Source organism: Struthio camelus, chromosome 2 (genome assembly GCF_040807025.1).
Source record: "Struthio camelus isolate bStrCam1 chromosome 2, bStrCam1.hap1, whole genome shotgun sequence".
Classification (NCBI taxonomy): domain Eukaryota; kingdom Metazoa; phylum Chordata; class Aves; order Struthioniformes; family Struthionidae; genus Struthio; species Struthio camelus.
In genome coordinates, this window is record NC_090943.1 from 9,575,254 (window position 1) to 9,592,445 (window position 17,192).

The following is a 17,192-nucleotide window of genomic DNA, read 5'->3' on the forward strand; positions in this document are numbered from 1 at the left end:
AACGACTTTGTAAACTGGAAGAAGTCCATAGCCTACCCATGGATTTCCCAGTAAGGCAGTGATGTAGACTTTATCTTTAACCTAAGAGCAAAGCAGATCTTTGTCACCTTCAGCAGAATGGTATTATTTATGAATAAGACTCAGGACTGACAAAGGCTGAAGAACTAGTTAGATTTTTAGAAGCACATCAGGAAACCCCTGTGGCCATGGTCGTTACGTGTACTTTGTTAATAAAGAGGAGCTCTGTTAGTCTAAAACTCTTTGTGAAAGCCTGGGAGGTGGATTTATTGCAGCCCATAGAAATATCACCATGGCAGATTGCATTATGTAATGTTAAAAACAGCTGTGGATTTCCAATTGTGATTCATACAAAAAAAATTTGTTCATAATCTACTGGTTGCCACTGAGGTTGCAGAAGATAAAATCCTGATATTTTTCCATGTGTTGACCTTGTAAGGAAAAGGAGAGGGCTTGATGTACTTCCAGTGTGGCTGTTCAGTGCTTAGACAGAGGTGGTGGACACGAGAATTAAAACAGTGCTTGATATCTATGGCCAAACTTCTATTAAAGATGATATATAAGAATATTTAATTGCAAACTGCCAGTGCATGAGTTCAAAAAATGAGAAAGTATGCTAGAGCAGTGATATTTACTTTTGCCTAGGTTAGGATGAGAGAAAGAGCAGCTTATCAGCAGAGAGCTCAGCACATGAATTTGAAGAATTTTAAGCTTTATTTCTATATATAGTTGAATAAAATACATGCAAGCTTTCAAACAAAACCAGACTTCTATTGCACCTTACCTTTCCTCCTCTCCCTATCCCATTTGCTCAGTCCCTCTTCTTTGGGCGGTGGCATCTGCTGACATTCCCCCGGCACGCAGCCTTGCAGCTGCGAGGGTCTGCAGAATGGGGCTGTGGTGTGGGGATCTCACACACACGCGGCATTCAGGAACGCACACACCGCCTGCACGTATGGGTTGGATGTTCTCATTATAAATTGATTGAGTATTTTCCAATATACATCACTTGTTGCTGTTTTTCGAATGGAGCTTTGTATACTTTCTGGTTTAAGGGATGGTATCAAAAGGAACAGCTAAATCCACTTGTGAAGATTCTTACGGGATTGGCATGGATATAGTCCATTATCCTGTCAGAGGAACAGGACAGATCATCTTTGGAAAACCCTTCCAGCCCTCTTTGCTGTAATTCTTTGAGACATTTGTTACTTAAAGACAGACAAAAGTCTCCAATTTCATTTCTTCTTGCAAATACTGCTGGTGTAAGGTCAAAGCTTGAAACCAGTAGACACTTCTTTTCTTTTATACATGTACTGGACTAGTTTAGGCTAACACACCTCCTGTAACTGTTCATTCAATCTCTGATCTGCAGGCAGTCCATCACGAGCATTCTCCTGTGATATCATGACCAAATGCTCAATGCAAACCCAAATCCATCACATCTTGTTACTTGGCAGCTGAGAACCATGGTGAAGGACGTTTCTTTCTGGTTCCTGATACTGATCAGGAAATAATCTATCAAGAAGCACATTTTTCTAAATGAATGACATTCCTGATGTTGGAAACCTGATTCATTCTGGAGCCTATTCAGATCGGGATGCCAAAGACTACTAGCTACGTAATGCACTGAAGGCAGTAACTTTTAATTCAGCTCAAATAAAATTCTTCTCTTCAAATCTCTGCTGCTGCCTCCAGTTTCTTTTCTCACACAGTGATATTAAAGTTTCTAAAAGGGATTTACATAGAGCCACCTGTCACTGAATATGCTCAGGCCTAGGGCTTCCTGAGGATCTGTTGAACTCAGAAGACTTGTTGTTTCACTCAACTTTGAAATGGTCATTCATTTGAGCTTATTCAGCTCTCTAATTCAGAAGAGCGGTTAAAATGCATTTTCTGTAACACGCCATAAGCATTGCTATTGCTGAGATCATAGGTGAAGGTAATTTCTAGAGCAGCTTCAATTTTTACCTAAACCAGTCAGTCAGTACAGGCATTGCCAAGAAAAAAAATTCTGAACGCTACGCATGGGACTTCATTATACAAGACTAATCCATTTGGACTGCCACCCACTTTAGCTGCAGCCAGACATTCCTCAAGTCAAGCTGTCTCATCGTATTTCTGTATTTCAGTAAGTTACCAGCTGGCTGGTACGTGTTTCTCACCAAAGTTTCACTAGTAGTAAGCAAGGTCATCCAGCTGTTTCAGAGCTGTTTGATGCTAAATGTGATAACATGGAATAGCATTGCCTTTCCTCGGACACTGTGCATGAGCCTAGCCATCAAATTTGAACAAGTGGTATCGCAGTCACTGTTTAGTTAATGCAGCTGTCACACTTCATTCTTGCCATTTTCAGGGTTTGAGCACCCCGGTGTGATGGACTGGCAAGCAAATCTCTGAAGAAGAAATGATTACAGAGCCTCCAGTTACTGACTTGGAGAAACCTCTGCAGCTCACTCGCAGCATCTCTAAATTGTACAGTACCCAGAGGCTGCAAACTCTGAGGAAGAAAGTAAAAGTTTTGATCACTTAACACTCTATACGCTTAACTAGGGAGTCACAAGGTATACGTTAGGAGGACTCTGGTTTTAGAAGAGAATCTAATTTCAGACAGATGTGATCCAATTTCAACATTAGAAAGGCCTATGGATAATGTACACCGCTGTTATTTCTACACCTGTGGTAATTAGGAGCACAAAGAATAAAGTGTCCCCAAGAATAAAGTGTCCGCAAATTGCATTTTACTTTTAGCTCAAACTTTCTGATACTAGCACATTTCGTACTTGGTAAGAATGTTCTCTGGTTAGTTAAAACTAACTGCTCTCTAATAATGGCAAGATCCTGGCTTTGTTTCAAAGTAAAGGTTCATGCAATTAAATCTCTCTAACAAAGGCCCACAAAGCCTGCATAAAACCTTCCTGGCATGCAAACTTCAGCTGAACTGCTTCATTAAGTCTGAGATCCTGGAGAAAATGTTTGCTGTATGAAATCATTCCTAATTAATGTTAAAATGTCAAGGATTCATCTGCCTTCCCTTTTTACCCCTTTTCTTTTGTAATCTTAATTATCTCTTTAATGAGCTACCAATATAAAAGTCAAGAACAGCTTCTTTTAAATGTACAAACAACAGGTGGGACACAGCAGCAAAACAATTTTGCCAGAGATGTGCTCTCTCACAGAATAGTTTCACTTTCCTAGTCATCTTTCCCAACCCTCGCTTCGAAGTTGTCATTAAGTATTGATTAACTAACCTTGTAGAAAGCATAATTAATGAGAGTGATTTCCCTTTGCACCCTTTCTAATGTTGCCTTGAATATTATCTCAAACAATATGCAAGTCTGGGGCAGCAGTGGTATATGTCTGATCTGCAAGTTCTCCAAGGATCACTCATGCTAGTTCTTTTTGAAAAAGCTCCTTAGTGAGTTTCTTTACTTCAGAGCAGAGTGGCATTCTGGTTGGACCATGGAGAGCAAACACTGGTGGGTCCAAACACTGCATGCCCCAAACTCCAAAAATCCTCCCTCATTTTTCCAGTTACCAGTGATAACAGCCAGAAGTTGGACCTGATAGGACCCGTTTAGCTGGACTTCAGTGGTGAAAGCTCAAAAATACTTGGCAGCCTCTTTAATTCTTAATCTCAAATTAAAGGAATGGAACCTGTCTTCCTGTGCATCAATCTGCACAGCATATGCAAGCCCTTCTGCTGGGGTTTAAATAGGAATGACTCATGTGATATTAAGCCTCTTAATGAAAATGGATTATATTATTGCCTTTCGCAAAATGGGAGGTTTAAAAAGCCAAGTTAGTGTCTTCCAAATGTCAGAAATTGGAGACACTTTGGACAAAGTGTGATTTTTGCAGCATTTCTGGATATCTATAAGCTGAAGTCATCTTTACAGTTAAGCTTATTAAATGGTTAGCCAAAGTATTAGAAAGTAGAAGTTCTCTGAATTTATGTTTAATGAGAATCGGGCTCTGCCGTTCTTCAAAATAATTTCTCATGATTACAATCTTATTTTCCTGTTATGTACTTGAACTCAAACATGTTTGTAATTGATGTCTTTCTGAGTACCTTGTAAGTAACGACTATGTTCTTCCAATCACCCTCAGAAGTCTGGAATCCCAAAATTCAATGGTAAAAGGGATGAATCACTTATTCTAGCTACTTATGGAGTATTGCTTGGCAAAATTGATTTAAAAAATTAAATAGAGATAAAATTCAAGATAGTAACCAGGCCACAAATGCTAAAGCCTGGTATCTTGTTAAGTGTTAAGAATTTCCAGCATTGCATAACTTACAGCAAATCGGTAATTTTTTTTCCAGAACAGCAATGGAGATTAGGAAGACTTGAACCGTAGCCCTTCAGGAGTGCTTGTATCTAAGTATAAATGCTGTTTGAATCCGTCACTATGTGTCTACTATGACTTTGTGAAACTCTTTATGGAGGAGAATTAAATTTCAGTCATTACAGTAGTCCAATAGGGTATAACAGCCCAGAAGTAGCCTCATTTATGTTATCATCAGTCAGGTAGGAACCCAAACTCTCCCAATAAGTGCATGTGTATATGTTCATATATCTATGTACAGGACAAATATTAGGAGCAGGAGGGCATTTTAGACTGTCATGAACGTATGTACTAATATAAGTAATTTGATGTTTCTTGAGCAGGATAATTACGGTTAATAACCTATATATTCAGAGTAATTGTTATAAGTTGTGTTCATTTGTGTATATGGCATAAGTTAATGAGTATTTTTAATTGACATTCCTGTGGCATCCTCCCTGTGCTGTGATTAGACTGGGATTTTCATATCTACACTGTTTCATTTATTGCTAACTCGTAATTTACATCTAATACTCTTTTTTTTTTCCTACTCTCTTCTTTTTTTTTTAATTAGAGGAGATCTTGAAGACTCACATTGCTCATTGGTGGTCTCCTGATGGCACCAGGTTAGCATATGCAACAATTAATGCCTCTAGAGTCCCTACCATGGAGATCCCAGTATACACTGGCAGCCTTTACCCTACTGTTAAAACCTATCATTATCCAAAGGTAAGGGAAAATAAAACAGTCCTGTTTGTCTTATATATATATGTATATATACATTTTTGTTGTTGTTGTTGTTGCAAATAGTAGACTGTACGATACAGCACGCTCATAAGCAAAGAAAATAAATAGATCTAAGGAAAGATCAGCTGTTCCCCTGTGAATGTGGTCTTCCTTACTCTTCAGCTGCATTTGTAAAATTACAGTTTTCTTGTTCTGCTATTAGTCATTCTAAATATAATGAAAATAAGATTTAAGCGTTCTTCCTTTATACCTGCACAAAAGCAATTGTGTTTCTATGCTTGATAGCTTTTGACTGTCTGAGAGTTTGCAAGCAAGCATTATTACATTTTTATATTACGTTCCTTTTATATGAAAAGAAGCAAGAAGGAAAATTTAGCATTTTGGCATCCATAGAATAATCAGGATGGCATAATATCAGAGGACATAGCCTGATTTTGGAGATATGTTCTGCCTCAACATTACAAAGAGAAAAAGGTTAAGGAGAGAAAAAACTTAAGAGCCAATCTTTCCTTGATTGCAGAGACCTGTAAACAGTCATGCAGTAGGTACACAGCATCTAGTGCAGATCTCTGCCTGGTATTGATATACTGTTGTTGTCATTGTGACTGCTGTAATTTTCTACTATAAGACAGTGCAGAAGCACACTGTGCTGTAGAGCCATTTCTTCTGGATATCTTGCTTTATGCAGTGACCACCTCAGACCTCACGTGTTAGTCCAAATTGAACCATATTTTAACAGGAGAGGTGTCCACAAAAATGTAGGTTTGGTAGAAAGCAACAGTGACTAAGTAGGGAAAGCCCTTTCCTACCGTAGAAAATGAATCGGTATTTTACTATGTCCACCATGATCCTGAGAGACAACCTTTTATCAAAAGAGATAGAAAATAGAAATGTTTGTTACTTGCCCTGAAAGGTAGCATCTTTTACCAAGGTTAGAGGTGTCCTAAATTGTCCTGTCAGTACAGTTTGGTTCTACATACCGACCTTTCCATACCTCACTGCCACACCACTACAGTTACAGCTTCCCTGTGAACAGCTGCAGCAATCTAGCCCAGAAGCGGTAGCATATGAAAGGGTACTTTTGCATATAATGTAGTTTATACCAACCTGGTACAATGGCAGTGCATGTTCAAATCTATGGGAAAGGAATAAATCAAAAACATTGTGTTATGTAAGATATGGTAATTTATTCTTATTTTAAAATCCAGGCTGGAATGGAAAATCCAACTATTTCTTTGCATGTGATTGGTTTGAATGGACCTACCCATGATCTGGAAATGACTCCCCCAGACGATCAAAGAATGAGGTATGTGCTTTCTCACGCGGTGATGCAGAACGCCGGTTCTGCCAGGGTTTTAAGTCAGACCCTGGCTTTATTCTAGATCATTTTACATTCCCTTTCTCTGCCACTATCAAGTACTTTCACTCTGTGTAAATCTGCTTAAAATTTTTCAAATAATTTTTCTTCTTACATGTATTTCTTTAGAACATTGTTAGTTTGAAATTGCTGTGACCCGGATTAACTTCAGAGTAGGATTATTTTTAGAGAACTCCACAGAGTGTCCCCAAATCCATAACAACACATTCATTTCACATGTAATCACAGCGATTGTAAAGGGGATATTCTCTGCATTCTGTGTGAGAGATGAAGAAGCAAAATAGGACAGATCTATAATACAACAAACATGAGTTCGTTTGTTCCTGACTTGAATTTAGGATTGAAACCAGACTGCAAATATATTGCAGAATATGCTTAAAAAAACAAAAAAGGAAATCTCTTTGCTGTTTTTAGGACAGGTGTATTTTAGAAGTTGACCTTCAATTTGGCCAGCTACCTAGATATCCATTTCTAACTCAGCAAGTGCTTAAAACTGTTTGTATTCAGCAAGAACTTAAAAGTTTGGCTTGGACTCCAACGCGTGATTAAACTACGTTAAATTTATCGGTCTGTGAACATTTGAAAGGAATGTCATGTTGCTATAGTCTGCCTCCGGGAAAGAAACTGCTGTAGATAATGCATGATGCACCTACCTGCAAAGCTCTGAGATTAGAATCTAAATCTGTATTTCAATAACTTGATTTAAACTTGAAATCACTTTACAGCAGGCCAAGTGGAGTCAGACTCTGGTTCCAAGTCTAAAGTATCAGCAGTGGCCCTTCCACACATTAGCATAGTGCTTTCTGTGCATGTCAGATGTAATGCTGCAAGGCTGTCATTCTCAAGGATATCGCTTGTTCATATAGGAGCATCCAACCAACAAGCATGCTGACCTCTTTTTTACTGATTGTTAAATTAGGCTGCTGGATCTGTAATTCCAGCGCCAATAAAAATATATAGGTACTGCACAGCGTTAATGAAGCAGGCCCATTTTGAGGGCAGAGGAAGGTGCTGAGGTGATATTCCTTGTGCACGATAAATATATAAGATCAGTGTCTGATCGCTGTGTAGAGGCTGTACAGTCATTTAATGAACGGATAATAAACTAGTAGGGTCATTTATGGTGTAAGATATCTTTCTTTGTTAAGAATGATAATGTCGGCCTAAGAATGTTTTACTGTATAACTCAAAAATACTCCAATTCAAATCTATTTATGCACCAAAAGAAGATGTCTGACCTGTGAACAAACCAAAAGAGTGCGTAACGGCACTCACTTTTCAAAAAATCAACTTCAAGTCTGCTTACAGCAGGCAACAATTCAGTGTTACAGTGTCAGAATCACAATATCAGAACTGCTGTTCCTGGGCAACATCGTATTTGTATTGACTGCAAATTCTGTAAACAGAAGAGACTCAGGAATGTTTTAATTATAATAATAACTTGCAGGATCCAAGCGCTGTTAATAAATTTGTGCTATGTGGTTATGGATGCCTGTAATTTATTTGGTGGCAATCAATATTTTAAAGTGATGCAAAATATATCATAATTAATCTCTGTATACTTCATCAAAAACATGACAATTTCTATCCCTAGGGCATAAGAAGTCCTACTAAAGCAATAGGGGTGCTTATTCATTATGCATATATTTTCTGAAATGAGAGGATTACTGTGATAATGTTTCATTAGAATAGACAAGAGGGATGTACTGTACAGTTAGTTACAGAAGGGAATTTCAGAGAAGCAGAAGCAGCTTGTGATAAGGATCTCCAAGCAGAGAAGTCCTATCAGAAGCATTTCAATGTGCTCAATCTGTTCGTGCAGATGATACACAGAAAAAGCTACCTTCCTTCGTGGTTTTTTTTCAACCTGTAGCAAAGTGGTTTAGTACAGTTAATAGAGCTGAGAATAAAGTAGAGAAATGCCAGCTTGGTTTTTTTTTTTTTTTATAATTAAGAGAAGTCTGCAGTTTCCCATAAAATTGGAATGTTTGTTCCTGAAGAAGCAAAGTTGATGGTGGGAAAACATTTTGGGGGGTAAGAATGTGCCATTTTGATAAATATTCCTTCTTATCAAATCTTTCATACCGAGCATTTTTGCCAAATTTTCTCCAACGCCATACATTCCTATGAAAAACAAAAGTGAAGGAGGGGAAGAGAAAAATTGCAGAAAAAAATTAATTCTAACATTTAATGTCAGAAAATCATTTTTTTTTATTTTGATGGAAAACACTAGACTTCTCACAAATAACTGCTACATCAGCAGGTGGTGGGAACAGGACCATGATCCAGCCTATTTGTCACATCCTATTTGTGCCTTAGATGGCAAATTAAACCAAGATGTTATCCCCTCTGAGTGCAGGAATTGTCACTAGTCCTTGTGTAGGTTGTGACTAAAGGAATAAAAGAGAAACTCACACAAATCTGGTGTCTAAGGCTGGTGTCTAAGACAGAAGCCTGCTGTGCCCTTGGGACCTTGGGGTGGATGACTGCCTGTCACTTGGCAATGCAACACAACCCTCTGCGCTCTTTATGATCTTTATGTCTTTGTTACTATTTTCATACTTAAGATATTCACGTTTTAGATTCACATCTCCAAAAATCAGCCAAGTAAAGTTAAGGGGTAAACAAGAACTCTGCACAGTAACCAACGTCCAGATGATTGCAAACCCAACCAATTGAAGTCTGTACTGAGCCAGTGATACGCTCTGCGAAGCTCAGCGTAACTGCACCCTTCCTGAGGGCGCTCAGAGAAGTTCCTTCTTTCCTTTGAGAGCGTGTAATCTGCTCTGAAGCAGATGTCTACAAAAGGGACTTCTCATTCTGAAGTGGTCGGATAAGTGCCACTCTAGACTCCTTCTGTTGCCACTGGGAAAAAATAGAATCTCCTTAATTCAACTCCGTGTAAAATCTGCAATAAGTCAGATGAATTGCACTTTAGAAATGCCAGCTTTTCTCCATTGACTCTATAGAAAGTCTACTCAACCAGTGTGGCTGTCTATGTTGCAGACATTTAAAATTAACTGCGATGAATCACGCCTTGTCGTCTCATTTTCCTCTGCGAAATGGAAAACGTAAAATTTGGTTGTCCTACAGAAGAGACGTAAGGAGAAATAAATTAAAGACTCCACACTACCCTGCAACTAGAATAATAATGATACAATTATCCACAATAATCTGATAGCTGGGAAATCTAGGGGCTTTATGACTGGAATATTCTTCAGAGAGAATTTGAGAGTCCATGCCCATCTTCAGGGTTGTAGGAAAGATTATATTTGACCTGAAATAATAATTAAAACTTATTGAGCAAGAACTTTGGCTCCTGTATTCAAACAATGAGATGGATAAAAAATTGAAAACATGTCCTTCAAACTTTAAATTGGATTTATGGAAAAAATGCTCCAAACCACAATATATATTAAATTCACATTTTTTTTCTGTGTAGGCTGAATTTATTTGATTCATTTTGGAGAGGAAGAAGAGAGGGTTATACAGTTTAATTTTGCTTTGCTGTTTTTTCCTTCCAGGGACTATGCTGTTGCTGATAAAGAGTAAAATTACAATTTTATTTCAAGCAATGAATTTTCAGACTGCTATTGCCTCAGCCAGAAGTATTCTTCTTTCCAGTGTGGTGGATGCAATTGTTGAGGTCTTTTATTCTTTTTTCCTAGCCAAATTCAGGCACTAAATATTACTGAAACTACAAAATCAATTTCCAGCTTGTTATTTTGCTAGACAAACGGGTCTTTGTTGCTTTTACCCTTTCTCTTCAGCGTATACAGGAGTCTTTGCCAGAACACAAAGTACTCTCCAATGACACAGCACATTAATTCCAATGAGAGCAACAATTCCTTATACATATTTTATAGCAAACAAATGAACTAATAAATTTTTTATAGACTATATACTGTGAAAAATCATATTATAATTTAAGGATATCTTTGACCCACATAACCCACCAGTATGTTTTAACATTACCAGATTTTTCAGCTCAGCAAGGGTTTTACCCTACAGATGAAGTGCTGAAGCTCTGAATTGCTACAGGGGTGGACATCTGTGAGCACCACTATAGACTACCTCTGAAACTGTATTTATTTGTGATCTTGTATTTTCCAGCCCATCCCAACCCAAGCTAACTGGTTTGCATTGCTCTATATTGCACAGTCCTTTTCCTAAGTTTTCTAGGGCAAGATATCATCAATTACAGGACTGTGCAGCCAAAAGCAGAGGAACTATCAGTGACGATACACTCTGGATATTACCATAATCTGAATATGTTCAGCAATAAACAGAGGATGGTACAGGGAGTGCGGGAGAGCATTTTTGCCATTGCAAATTGTCACATCTCTGCTGACTTCCTTATGGCAACCAGCTGCATCTGTTTTGCAGAAACCCTGTGTCTCTGCAAACTATATCTTTCTTGCTCTTTTCCTTTTAATGCAACACTTATGGATATTTTACTGTGTAGTAAGCATATTTAGAGGCCATTAGCTCTTCACAAGCGTAAAGAATACAACTACTGTCAGTGATGAGTTTGAGTTAGCCAGCTAGTCTGCTCAGAATGGAAATTGTCTGTAATTTTTTTTTCCACTTATACATAAATTTTTTATCTCCAAGTATTTCAGTCCTTGGAAGGTAGAATAGCTTGAATAACTTTTTATTTCAATGTTTGACTCTTCTTTTAAAATGACTTTCAAAAGTGACAGATAAAATATCTGCACAGCCCTAAATATGTCATTTTTAGGCATCGAAATCCATGCGTAGGGCAGCCTAAACACATCAGGATACAGGTGAAATAACCAGAGATCTTTCCTATGCTGTTTGCTCATAGCAGCCTCCAAATGCTCTGCTTTGTGGCAAAACATTAGAATATCAGTGTTCTTAACGAGGTGTTGGCCGGCAGCGCTGATGATTTAGTATATTTCCATGTTTTCAGGGATTATTACATAACCATGGTGAAGTGGGCTACCAGCACCAAAGTGGCAGTAAACTGGCTAAACAGGGCCCAGAATGTGTCTATCCTGACACTGTGCGACGCTACCACCGGAGTCTGCACAAAGGTATGGAAGATGATCAAGACGGTCATTAGGCTTCACTGTTTGTAGCCTGCATAAGGAAGTATTTGAATTATCCTATATGGAAACATGCCAGCTGACACCTGTTTATTTAGATAGACAGAGAATATAAACGGTGTTTATAAACGGTGTATAAACAGTGTTCGCAATATTTACTGTGCAATCCACCCTTGGGTGGATTGACTTTTTTGTCACCTTAGAGAAAGCCAAGAACCATATGGCCCTGCACGTTCTGTGTGTATGTGAGGGAGTTTAACCTGGAATAGCTGTATATATGCGCAACCACACACAGATCAACAGTTTGTCATCTGAAAAGCTTTGAGACATTCTAATTTAATGGAATTATGCCCATGCTCATCCATCCACAATTTAATTTTATTTAATTAATGCCTCCTGTAGATATAGTTGTACCAATGTAAGTGCATGTATATTGATGTAACCTCTTTAAGTAGTGACATATATCATCTTTTAAGCTGACATAGATTATGCTACAGTAGGAAAGTGTTCTACTATTGCTATGCCTTGAAAAAAGGTCACAGCATGTGCATAGTAGTCTTTTCTTGGCAAATTACAGCTTTATTTCTTTGGGAAATAGTGTGTATTGCTGATTTTTTAAATTTATTTTTTATCTATGTAAGTAATATTTTTCTGAATAGTGCTTGGTTATTTATCAGGTGGAAGACAAAGAGAGCAGTTGCTTAATTATATTCCTGAATCAGGTGCTTAAACAGATTTTTATGTGCTTAATCACAACTTTTCAGATTCAGTCAAACTTCTTTCTGCACTGATGAGCAAAATGTAACACGTGCCAAGTATTTTATTTAACAGTCATATCTTATTTTAGAAACATGAAGACGAAAGCGAAGGTTGGCTGCACAGACAGGTAATGCTGATCTTCTCTTTGCAGTTAAATTTTAAGTCTATGTTTTGTTTGTTTGTTTATTTTTCCCTCAAAGAGAACAAACTAATTTCTAAACCTGAGAAGTATATTTGGAAGGTGACGTGGTTCATTTTATAGAAAGCAATTTCCCAGTAATAAACAAGCTCTTTTGATTGAACTAAAGTGTACTGTACCTGAGATGCCATCTTTTCTGGTAGGTCCCATTGGCTAAAACCAATCGTTATTCTGCAGTTTACTTGAATTTAAACAATCTTAAAAACTGGTGCTGATTGAAACTCCCCCAGTCACAGATTATCTACATGAGACCTGTCTGCTCCAGAAGTAGTCCTTAACAACTAATATTGATTTTAGGTAGCACGTTGGTTGTTTTCTGGTCTTCCAGACAGGAGAAAAGTCCACTGTTGAAAACAGAAGATCAAAGGTGATTTAATTTAAGGGATCTGTGTCCATTTAGGGCCAAAATCATGCAGATAGGACTTTTAAGTAACTTAAGCTAAGTTTGACAAAATTATCTATTTGACTCTTTGCACATGTTTTCAGACGTAAAAAAAGTGAAAAATGAAATAAAATTGTCAATAAGGCAGCTGGAATGATGAGGGCTTACAGGAGATACAGAATAGGAAGGAACTGCCTCATCAAGTCTGTTTTACAGACAACTGTGTCCTGTAATTCTTCTGACACTGCAATTCCCACATAACACTATTACTTTCTGTGGCTATGCGCTCCCATCCCCCGAATGAAACAAAGATGAAGATAAGCCCTGAAAAAACAGAAATAGCAAATTTAAACCCCTGAGAAGTTAGATTTGTGGGATTCCCTTCCCTTTTTCTGAACAGTTTTCGTTTTGTTTGTTTGTTTGTTTGTTTGTTTCCCAGTATTTATCTTTATAGAACCTGTAGAGTTCCAGCAGGTGAATCTCTCTCTGGAAGATCATTTATAATACTTTACCGGCAGTCAATCTAAAGTGATCTCAGATTTCGTTAAGTTGTTCCTTAGAGATAAGCTGCTAATACCAGTTCAGTCACAACACTGAACTACTTTGGCACGGGATATGGGAATGCTAGACGGGGAATGATTTAAAGTATTTCACATTTTTGTCATAGCTTATTCAGAAGATCCAAGAACGTAGAAACTACAATAAATCCGTATACAGCAGAAATAATGATCTGCTCTGTTCCAGTGGCTGTCCTACAGCAATGGGCTACGTCTGAGCCAGACAAAAATTAATTTTACAGAGGAAATAGCTTTTGTGCTCAGAGCATTTCAAATAATCTTTTGCTGTACTCTTGTATAAAGTAAAAACGCTACCAAACTATTCTTCATGCTCATAATGCCAGTGTTCACTTAAATAAATAAATGCTTCAAAGATGAGTCACATCTAGAGAAAATTACATTGCCCCTATTTTGTATCTTAAAAAATGTAGTTCCCAAGGTTCATTTATTTTATAAGTTCAAGGCTAGTTTTAATCCTTTGCCTGCTGTTTACTTGAGCCTCCATTCTCCTGAAGTTTAATGCGGTACGTTAGAAGGACCTCTGTTCCTAGACTGCTGTGGTTCTTTGGGAATGCACCTACTACCTGGGCAAGAATTAAACATGGAGTCTTGTCCTGAATAACAGAAATGAATCATCTACCTATCTCTAATAGGTCTGCTCCATAGAAATATACTTTATTTTGCTGCATCATATACTTAGTTTGAGTATAAAGAAGGCTGTTTGTTTCAGCTAAATGAGTCAGACATCTCAGTACTAAACTAAGATAATACTTGCTACAGACTTCAGAGACATTTGATGCTACCCTTCAAGTGCTTTTGTTAGAGTCTGAAGAATTACAGAGCTCTTTTGCCTATGTATCTGGCAACAAAATTATTTTAATTTCTAGTTTCAGCTAAATATATGATTACTAGGATAATCTCCTTTCCTATATTTATCTTTTTACTCTATTGCATGTGCATCTAAATAAATGGAAAATTATTTTCATGCTATATGTGTCTGAGTCTGAGAATGATGTGAAAAAGTTAAATGTTAATGTGATTCCTCTAGTCTTTTTTAGAAGGAGATGAATTGCACCCCAGGCAGCCACTAGGGGAGCTCAGGAGTGCGACTCAGGTCAAGATAAAGACTCCTAGGTTTAGACATTTTATTGTAGGTGTATACATGTGAATCAGGTGCCAAATTCCCCACTGCTGTTGGTCAGTACAGTCTTCAGTGTAGTCAGCACGGTCAATGGACTTGAGTGTGATTCAACACACTGAAGACACCAACTGCCTGATTGGCCAACTGGTCCATTGACCAGCCCTTCGTTTCAAAAGCACTCCAAATTAAAATCAGTAGGACTGAGGAGTCTAGATACTGGCCTCACTCTTTAACATATTCCTTTGGTTCCCAAGTCACACATATGGAAAAGGACACCTGTGCTTTGCCCTTTTTTGAGGAAGTTTAAGAGGTACGTTTGATCTGGAATAGAGGCAAGCTTCACTGTAGGCTGGGAGCAGGAGATGGGAGAGATGTCTGTGCAATGACAGAAGATACTTAGAAAGGACAGGAGGGAGACTTCAAGGATGACAGGGTTAAAGTTTTTCAGCTGAAATACTGGGAGTTTTTTGATAGGGCATATGACCCATACATTTGAATTTATTTGTTGTTATTGTTGTAGTTTAGTAACTCAGTAGATTTAACAGTGTGTACAGAACGTCACAGTAAATGACGTTGTGTTCCTTTCTGGGCTTAAGTTTCTAAATGAGTTTTCTTCAAGTCCATAAACTTTGGAGAGCCGCTCGCCAGTAAAGGCTAGGAGAGCTAGTGGTATCAATGTCTGTGTAGCTGACAGGGTAAAGTACTCAAGGTTTAATAAGAAATATACAGCATTTGCACGTCGTGCTAGAGAGTGTCTGTCACTCCTTACTGTATTTGCCGCATGACATGGTCAGAATTTTCAAACCTTTTGCACAAATAGGAATGGACACAGAAGCTGACTAGGGCTTTTGAAAGTTTTCACTGCTTGTATTCGTGTACCTGCTTGAGCACTTCTGGACATAACAGCCAGACTGGACTTTACTCATAGTTTTGTTTAGATCTACAAATGCTTTGAAACAGTAATTACAGTTGTAGATAATTTTGTTTTAATTTTTCTGAAGAGGCCTTTTCCAGATAATGGCAGTGATGGTCACAGACAGACAATATATCAGCAAGGGAGAAATCAGACAATTACAGAAGACCTGTTGTAGATAAACTTTACTGACGTTTTAATTGACTTAGTTATTTAGTCATGAATGTGACTTGAACAAAATTAATTATAATGCACGGTGCAATTCCAACTCCATTGAAGGCTGTGGGCTTTGACATTGACGTCAGTGGGACCAGGACGTTACCACGCAATTGCTTCAAGATATATAACCTCCAAAACTGCCTGCATGGGTTGACTGGCCTCCTGATAACATTTCCTTTGGGTTGCGTTTTTTTTTCTACTGTTTCCCTAGTGTTTCAAGTCACCTCAGTCTGCAAATAAAGAGTTTTGCTCTGCAAGAGGGTGAGCTGTTGAAAACTTCACATCATTTTTCTTTTCCAGCTCCCTCATCTTCATCCTAAGAGCACAATAACCCAATAATGATTCTCTTACATGTAGTAAATAGGCAGTAGGAAATGAGGACCCTATTGTATTTATGCATGCACAGGGCTTTCAGGCCCACTGATTCTCCGTAAAATGGGTAATTTCTCTTTCAAATGTTTATCCCGCTGCACATTCGATTATGTGCAATCTTCAGGTCTTCTAGGTCAGAGACATCTGTGCACTTCCTACTCACGCTGCACGCACCTTGCCTTTCCATCTTTCACCAGAATAGTCTTTCTCCAGCGGGTGCAGATCTAGTGATGCTCAAGAATAAGATCCCTGTCCAAATGCCCTTAAGGATTTTTTTTTCATCTTCTGTCAGAACTTCATGCCCCTCTCTAGGTCCTACAGAAGCTCAGACTGTTCTTAGCATTGATCTCTCACTCGGGCATCCTGAATTCTGCTAAGCCCAGGATAAGCATCCTAGGCACACCCAGTTTCTTCTTCTCCTGGTCATTTGCAGATACATTGACTTCTGTTGCACAACTCAGAACTCCAGCACTGATCTCCTGAAAGTCACAGTGCCCTTCAGCAGCCTCCCATCACTTCATCGCTACCACCAAAGCTGAAGTCTTTAATGGCACCATTTTGATATGAATTAATAAACAAATTGCTGGAAAGGAGTTACTGTTGCTTTCTTTTACTGATAGTGAGGCAGGCTGGCCAGTCTGACCAGCTCCTTCTCCAGCCACCAGGTGGGTCATCTTTTTTTTAATCTCAGTGTCTACTGACTCATGGAAGTGTTCTCACCTGATTATTCCTTCAGCTCCAATGATGACCATGGCCTTGCAGACTTGCATTCAAGTAGATCTTGCATTCAAGTAGACCTCAGCTCCAACCACCTGCATTCTTCCTCATCCACCCAGAGGGCCAATCACTCATATTTCAGCATCACAGATTAGCAGCTCTGAGAAGATCTGCTTCCTGAACCAGGTCACTGTCCATTCATGCAGGCTTCAGAAAGGCAAATGGGTTCAGGGAACCACACTGACTTAGTCTGGCTTAAGCTTGGTTTTAAACTACTTTAGAACCATGTAAGAGTCACTTTTTTTATTCCTTTAAACCTGAGCCTGAGTTCACTGAGTTATTGCTACTTAGAGTTGACATTTGGACAGCTTTGTCCTTCATCTGCATAAAGCTAAGAC

The 17,192-nt window shown here is 38.4% G+C and overlaps 1 protein-coding gene across 5 annotated transcripts in view; it reads left to right on the forward strand.

The window, feature by feature from the left end:
* DPP6 (dipeptidyl peptidase like 6) overlaps positions 1–17,192 on the forward strand; it is a 581,229-nt gene that overhangs the window by 515,280 nt on the left and 48,757 nt on the right. For all 5 annotated transcript variants that reach the window (XM_068934271.1, XM_009682036.2, XM_068934270.1 and 2 more), the window contains exons 9-12: positions 4,916–5,070; positions 6,297–6,394; positions 11,400–11,523; positions 12,383–12,421. In XM_068934271.1, the coding sequence (XP_068790372.1) occupies positions 4,916–5,070; positions 6,297–6,394; positions 11,400–11,523; positions 12,383–12,421 (416 nt within the window). The remainder of the gene's footprint in view (positions 1–4,915; positions 5,071–6,296; positions 6,395–11,399; positions 11,524–12,382; positions 12,422–17,192) is intronic.